At 36.0% G+C, this 8,465-nt stretch overlaps 1 protein-coding gene across 1 annotated transcript in view; it reads left to right on the top strand.

The window, feature by feature from the left end:
* The window catches only part of LOC108369996 (mucin-5AC-like), a gene marked incomplete at its 3' end in the record, with an annotated part of 44,449 nt that extends 36,816 nt beyond the window's left edge, over positions 1 to 7,633 (top strand). Inside the window, exon 8 of the mRNA XM_017625229.1 lies at positions 6,052 to 7,633. Coding sequence (XP_017480718.1) covers positions 6,052 to 7,633 — 1,582 coding nt within the window. The remainder of the gene's footprint in view (positions 1 to 6,051) is intronic.
* Positions 7,634 to 8,465: the final 832 nt, after the last annotated feature.

The raw sequence follows: 8,465 nt of genomic DNA, 5'->3' as shown, positions 1-8,465 counted from the left end.
GAGGAGAAACGACTGGCGTGCTTTGCTGAACTCGGCCAAAATCGCTTAGGCGGTTACAGCGCCAAAAAAGAAGAAGAAGTAACAAAAACAGTTTACTGACAGAAGGAAAAAGAACTTTGTTTATTCCAAAAATACAGTTAAACAAATATTTTCACTTATGAAAAGTCTAACAAAATATAAGGAAAGCGTCGTCTTTAATATCTGCTCGGCAAATTGGACATAGCGCCTTTGTATGAATTTTGTTTGCATGCTTTTTAATATGTTGAAAATATTGCTGGAAAACTTTAAAATCTTTGCATGGAAGCATGGCGCAATAAACAGGTGGAGTCATAAAACAGCTTTCTCGCTTTATCTTCTGACATTCGGCTGCATCATAGACAAAATTTAAAGGCAATATTTCATATAAGGCAGTGTCAAAATCTTTCCTCTCGCTCTAGTTACTTCACCTGGTATAATTCCACCATGGCATGGAACAATCAAAAGTTGCCTTTCCTGTTCGCAGCATATGTATAACACAGAGAATTTATTTATTTATTTATTTAATAATAATAAATACATGAACAACAACCAGAGGTTATGAATTACAGTGCATGTACATAAGTATGTTACAAATTTCTTAAACTATGTAAATATAATCACTTACAAATCAATATGAACTAAGACTAATAGACTAACTAGACAGTGAAAGTGGAATTCCAAATAGAGGAGTGAGTAATTGAATAGGTTTAGAGGAAGATGATAAAGAAGCATTGATATTCATTGAAAAAGGATGGTTAGAGAATATTACACTAGGAATCACATGGCAAAGTGACGCATGAGTTCGTTCCTAAATTGCGGCGTGATCTTAATATTTCTAACCGCATGTGGCAAATTGTTGTGTATACAAAAAACTGGCGTTCAGAAATCACCAGGTTAAATTTCGACAAGGAAATCGAAGGGGCTCGGGAAGACCTTCATAGTGGGAGCCGTTCTTTCAGGTAGCTGGGCTCCTGAGTTGTTATAACCTTATGCATCAATGTTAAGAATATTGTTTTAAGTTTTATCTTCAGTTAAAATTTCTGCATTATCATCACTTGCTATATCCGACCTGTGGATTTCGTTTACGATGACGGAGCGAACATGTGGTACGAAATGGTGATGTAAAAATATGTACAATTTTATCTACTACATATACTCGATACAAGCGGCGGTTGGAATGAATGGCGTAATAAACAGGTGAAGTAATAAAACAGCTTTCTCGCTTTATTTTCTAACATTCAGCTGCCTTATAGTCACAATTTTTAGGCAATCTTTCAAATAAAGCAGTGTCAAAATCTTTCTTCTCACTCTAATATTACTTCACCTGGTATAATTCCATCATGGGTGGGTGCATGCAATAATACCATACGCAATAATTCCCATTACTTGGACATTAAAAAGCAGTTTCAGAAGTGAGCTAGTGTCATTTTATTATTATTCTTTTTTCTAAACGGTTATAATGCCACCAGTGCATAATTTCGAAAGGAGGGGAGGGGGGCGGGAGACGCGAGCGCGAACGCGAACGCGGACCGCCGCGACGCTGGACACTTTCAAAATTGTAGACTTACAAATCCGTCCATTTTATTCATGTACTACTTTTTGCCAAATGTAACTGGGTGACTACCTATGTGCACTATTTTTCTTCATTGCTCAGTTGTTAAGTTTAAAAGTTGGTCTTATTGCTCAACGAGAAATGAAATAAAGCAAATTTGTGTTATTTCACATTCAATTGTACGTCTTTGCATAATCATCCTGAAGATGTGATGTGGAGTGAAATGATATATAATTATTAAAAAGTATAAGGACAATTTTGAAAATTAGCTTCCGTTAACCAATCCAAGCGCTGAGTAAGAAAGAATCTATGCAATTATAACTGGTGTTTCATGTAAAAAGCGGAACGAATTATCTGATGAAATGTTAAATACCACATGTATGTGCTTCAATTTTAAACTCGTAAAAAAATCATATTCGCTTTAACGATGCAAATAATTTGTAACAGTGATAGTTTTAAGAATTGCCAGTAAGTATACAACAATAAAAAAACATGCATGAATTAGTTTCCTTAATATAGAAAAAAGTTCTTCAAAATCTTGGGTTTTCATAAACACTGAAGCTAATTTATGAATGTTGTAGATAAAAATATACGTACATGCGAAATGCAAATGTATCTGTTAAAATGAACGCCACTAATATTTCATGCAAACACACATCGCTTAACATTTTTTATCTCGCCTCCGACACAGAATTGTTTTCGTACAAAATTATGCAAAAAAGCTTACTCGTTCGTTTTTAGGCATACTATTGTTACGAATTTCGAAAGTTCGAAGATACGATTCGGATTGCAGCATACTATTTCTACGATTCGTAGCAAAATCCGAATACGAAAGAGTTGCAGAATGGGGGTGTTAGAAAAAAGCTTTTGCCCTAACAGCGGTCGCCCCTCGGCAGGCAGTGGCAAACCTCCGAATGTATTTCTGCCATGAAAAACAGCTTCTCATAAAAACACACTCGCCGTTCGAAGTCGGCATAAAACTGTAGGTCCTTCCTTTTGTGTGACAAGGCGCATACCTCAAATCGGAGGAGAAGCTCGACCAAACACTAACATATGTGTGAAATAGAGTTTATGCACTTAGTTTTTACTCAGATCGATGAAATGATTTCGTGAATTGGACTACGCATCCATGTGATACTTATGCTTTTAATTTATAAGGTAATTTTACGTACTTTTAGTCCCCCTATGGGAGATGTCCGCTTATGGGAATTTCACAAAAAATAATATTAAAATTTAAATTTAAAAAATCTAAATTGCGGGTTCCTAAACTAAAATAATATATATCCTTCAATAGATAAAACTGAATTAATGGAAAATAAATTCAAATTTATGGCATTTCCTTTCTACCGACAAATCTCATTTCCCGCTTCGCTGAAGCAGTAAGAAGACGGCAATCTAAAGTAAACTTTTTTTTAGAAAATAAAACATTTCTGAATATGGACGTGTGTACCAGTGTTGCCGCGAATCATTTTTAGCGGTAGCCAAATTCCGTTAAAAAAAGGGCTAAAAGAGAGCTAAAAAAAGACGTTGTGGCTAAAACTGGTAGCTAAATTTTTTACTTACATACATATAAATATATAAGTATACACGCAAACATTTTCAACAAGTAATGGTATAGAAAAACAATGAAGTCTGCAAAAAAAGCCAATATTTTATCCAACCAAAAACCTTTGTCAATGTTATTGTGGCTTGTTAACATTTTTATTTTTAATATTTTTATTGAGCTTTGTACCACGATTGTTTATTAGGAAAAATTGAAAAAGCAACAAAGTCTAAGCGGTAGAAGTTATAGCATTATTTTTGTATAAAAGGGGGCCGTAAACTTATCTATTTTGAACTATAGTAGTATAAAAACGTAAGGAACATACAATACATATATGTATATATAAGTCTTTCTTAGTTTAAAAATTCATCTCGTACATAGATAAAAAAAATGATATCAAATTAAGCATATATAACTTTTTCATGCCAAGTATGAATAAATTCTCCAAAGGACTAAAAAAAGGGCTAGGGGCAATTTTAAATTTATGTGGCCAAAAAAAGTATGTTGTAGCTAAATCTAGCCACCAAAGGGCTAAAACGGCAACACTGGTGTTTACTTGTGTAATTGACCGCTCATTTTATTAGAGCTTCGCGTCCTCTTATGGGAGATTTCTTTTTCATAACTAGACATGTTTGAGTGCCCATGTTCGTTTATCGGAAAGTCCGTGTATGGGAGAGCATTTTGTATGGAAAAAAACCAAAAATTTTTCGTTCCCAAGAATGTGTCCACTTAAAGGAGATGCCCGCTTATTAGAGCGCCCGTCTATGGGAGCTTTCACTGTATATGAAATTCGCCTTGGAAGATAGAAAGCGAGTAAGAATAAATGCCGAACAAAGGAATTTGTCTTCTTTCGACTTAAGTAAATGCATTTTGCAAACAAAAGTGTGTACGTTACTTAGTTCCTTGGTAATGGCGAATTCGTCAGGATCTATTGATTGCATTATAAACATTTTCATTTATTTGTTAAACATACAATAACTTCCATTAGCGCGAATTCATATAAGGTGGTGTTACCGGAAATAGAATAAATAAATTATATGTACATCAGAAAATTAATAAGATGAAATGAAATTATTGTTTGATTTCTAACCAAACCTATGTATGTAACTCAATTGCCTAATGGTTTGCCGAACCGTAAACATATGTTTACTCGCACCTTTTTTAAGAAGTTTCACTTCTATTATGTGTACGGTGTTACACACGCATTTTTTTTAAGATTCTAATTAAAAATTTTGAAATTTCGGCGAAACAGCGCAGAATTAATATTTACAGTTTTTTGCACAAAGTTGGAAATTTGGTATTATGTATGTATATGGGTTCTGTTAAGAAAAAATATAAACATTAAACAAACTAAGGAAAAATAGCCAAACCTTACTAAAGTGTCGAGTCCTAATTTCTACTTTGGCCACTGTAATTATTCCTCGATTCGAATCACAGGCATTCAGATTAGAAAATAATAACATTTCTGAAATTTACCGTTATATGCCGGCCGTAATTTTAATCCGATTTCAATAATTTTCAACGTTTTTCTTTTATGTGGCAAGCACAATAAAAATACCGAGTTTGGTATAAATTGGTAGACCGGTTACCGATATACATATGTATATGTGATCATAAGTNAAACATAAGTGGTATTCACGAAAGTGAGCAAGTGGCCTGGCAGTCTAGTAAAAGAGCAGATTAGCTCAAGCAACTACTGTTGCCAACAGTCGTTGCTTCAGCTAATCTGCTCTGTTGCCAGAGTGCCAGGCCACTTGCTCAATTTGGTGAATACCACTATACTGTATTCAAAAATCCCGTCTCATTTAGTATTACCGCGATGTACAATATTTTTATCCTATTACTTTTTTTGGTATTTAATTCAACATTTTTATAATTTTACACAAATTCGCCAAAAATCGATCGATTCGATTTGTTTCGCAGCACTTTCAGCAAAAATGATAATTGCTAAATCAACACGAGCAAGTTGAAATTTAATCTGTTCCAATAGCAGACCGGTTTACAGGGTTTAGCTCCCTATTCTAAGAAAGAAAGCTCCCGAAATTATGCCACAAAAGTTGGATTTCAAGTTGTAAGGAAAGGCACACAAATTTAAATTCCATTTTGAGCGGCATATTTGTCGTAGCAACATACTTTGTAGCGCATTAGAAATCACAATAGTGATGCGATGAGTTTTGTGAATTTGTTAGAAAAGCGGGGTTAGTCAGAACTTACAGGAAGTCGTTCCTATACACATAAAACCTCTAAGTGGGAAAACTTTTGAGAGAGTAACCGAGCAACTGTTCCTAGCCAGAAGTTACAGGATTTAGTCCGGAGTTTTTTTTTCTTTTAAGTTCATGAAAAGTGTCAAACGATAGGCAGGGTTGCACATGTAAACAAAAACAGAACGTGGTGAAGGCAAAGAACCTTATATTTGTTAAAAAATGGAAGTAAACAACGAAATATTTAAATATGTACAGATTTTAATAATTATTTAGTGATATTTCAACCAAATCAGTGTTGTACCAATGTCATGTAAAAAACCGACTGACGTTTTTACAGGAAAAAGTGCTTTTTGCGTTCCCGTACACTTCGGAATCTATTCTCCTTTTACTCTTACTTGAGAGAGTAAAATTGTAAATTGACAGTTCCACAGGTTTTAGACCGAAGTTCAAAGGAACAGACTAATTATTTCTCAAAAGGGATTTGCGTTCTTTCACTTGCAGTTATTTTGCGGTTTTTATGTCAGAAAGTGATTTGTGCCAATATGTATGTAAAATGTTATTTTTGGGTGTTTACTCAGCAAAGTGGACTTTCGCTTTCGCATTTTGACAGGAAATTATACCAAGGCCTGTCATATGCCATTAAGAGTCATGGCTCAATGAACATACTTGTTGCATACACTCACATAGCTTCGAATGTCATGAAATATTTAACAAACTTCTTATTTCCTCGGCAGCATTATGATACTCAACATGCTCAACTTGTATTCGCTGATGTTCTCCTTCATTTACAACATCAACAGCAAGGAGGGGCCATTGCAATTGCTCAAGGAGCGGTACGACAACTCTACCGATGAAATGAATGAGTTAACACAACTAATTGAGGGCCTGAAAAACAGCGGTAGTAACAGTACTGAAGTGGGCCTGGCGCTCACTAATTTTAACGCAACTACCAGCAGTCTGCTAACGACAACCGCAGCTGCCACAACACTTTATGGCTGGACCACACGTCTGAAATGCCGCAATATCACAGTGAAATGCTCAAAACCAACGCGCATCAAGGTGAGAAATTTCGCGACAGCAACCACGATGTTTCTTCTCAACATAACCACCCCTTCAATGTTGTCGCACTTAACGGACGAGTCAAGCACGTTAACTACCCCACCTTACACAATAACACCTGCGACGGAAATTGATACAACGTGGACAGCGCAAGAAGAATTGAGCACCACCACACAATTCACTACAACAGAGCCGCCGACTCTAGCGATAGATACAACTTTGACCCCAATAATTGAATACACAGAGATCTCAACACAAACTGAAAGCACTGAGCCATCGACGACACTAGAATCCACCTCAACCACGACCTTAGCGCCAGGCAGTGATGATTTCTTCGACTATATGGATTATTTTGTAGGGATGCCACTCGAGCTCAGCGACACGCTGGAAGCGGCTGCGGCAACAGAGACAACGCGCAACAGTTTAAGTGCAACGACCGAAAATGTGCGGCGTGCTAGAAACCTCATAAATCTGCCACCACTGAGCCGCAAGCCCAGACAAGCTGCGCTGCCAACGCCAGATGAGCCAATGCAAATGCCAAAACAGAGCATGTATAGTCGACGACAAAATGAGCGGCACAGACAGAGCAGTGAAGACAACGAAGACTATTCGGCCGATGATTCAACGTCTACAACTATAAAAACATTACCTTTATCCACGCCAGTCGACGATGCCAGTTCCAGCACGGTTGTGACAAGTCGCCAGGTGCAACAGACGCATCAACAACAAAATGAAACATTGGAGTCGCCACAAAATGAATCATTGCCGACGTTACATGTCAATACTAAGCTGTTGGGTGAAGTATTGGCTTATTTTACAAGCTCAACATCCACTGTCGATCCACCAACCACAAAGTTTCCGCTTCCCAGAACAACAGTTTCAACAACAATTTCAACAATGATTCCAACAACATCAACTGAACTCGCCGGCAGCAGCACTCCATATTTCTTAGCGGAAGATGACATTCTTGACGAATCTACCGACACGATTAATTATGAGGCCAATGAAATCGATGAAGAAAATTTCGATACTTGCATTCGTACTATTTGTGATCCATATCCGGAAGAATACTTCAGTACAACAGACATAGATACAACAGCTACTCCAACTACAACCACACTGACGCCTATGGAGACTTATGAAATAAAATTGGCGAAAGTGAAGCAAAACATACATGAGGTTCAGCGTAATTTGACCAGTATGTGCTGGGAGACATCACTGGGCCAAGAGCTTGCGAAAGTTATCGTTTCGGATGGGGTAAGAAAAAATGAATTTATTGTAAATATGCTTTAGACTGTGTCAAATGAAACGACTATTTTTTTCCTTAGGTTCCATATGAAACTTTTGTTGTCGGTCCCAAAAAAAATAGTTGCGGCAAATTCCCGATCTTAGTTTTTAGGTTAGCTCTCGAAAAAATAAGAATTTTTAAGGAAAAATTATTTTCCGCTCCTTTTTACGACGCTTTTATCGACTTGCAATGTTGTGTGTGCAGACACAATTTTTAGCTATAATTATAGATTATAATCAAAGTTCCTATACAACAGTCTAGACATCAACCTCGGCGGTAGGCATTGCCGGAAGTAATTAAATATTGCGCCTAAAAATATGCACTCCATATGCTACAGCGGAAATGGACGACAAGCCATATGTACATACAAACAAACGAGCATAAAACATTTTGCTTGCATATGCATAAAATAAACCACACAAATNTACATACGAGCATAAAACATTTTGCTTGCATATGCATAAAATAAACCACACAAATATTTGCGCAAATACCAACTTTTACAAATAGGAATCGAATAAGAATCTTATTTGGACAAATTGTATTTGAGCAAATATTTGTGTGGTGTATTTTACGCAATAGTCTTCTGTTCTCTTTTCATTGCAAGTTAAATTATTTTAATATCTGTTGCAAAATTTTATACAGACAAGCCTAAAAGTACAAAATAAAAAAAAACTTATTAATATACCACGCATTTATAAATTGACTAAAAAGTAGAAAATAATATTTCTCAGTCCCATAGAANAAACTTATTAATATACCACGCTTTTATAAATTGACTAAAAAGTAGAAAATAATATT

The sequence above is a fragment of the Rhagoletis zephyria genome, unplaced genomic scaffold (assembly GCF_001687245.7).
Source record: "Rhagoletis zephyria isolate East Lansing unplaced genomic scaffold, Rhagoletis_zephyria_1.1 Rzeph_scaffold_03955, whole genome shotgun sequence".
Classification (NCBI taxonomy): Eukaryota; Metazoa; Arthropoda; class Insecta; order Diptera; family Tephritidae; genus Rhagoletis; species Rhagoletis zephyria.
The sequence above is the reverse complement of the archived record's forward strand: the minus strand, read 5'-3'. Positions and strand labels throughout refer to the sequence as shown.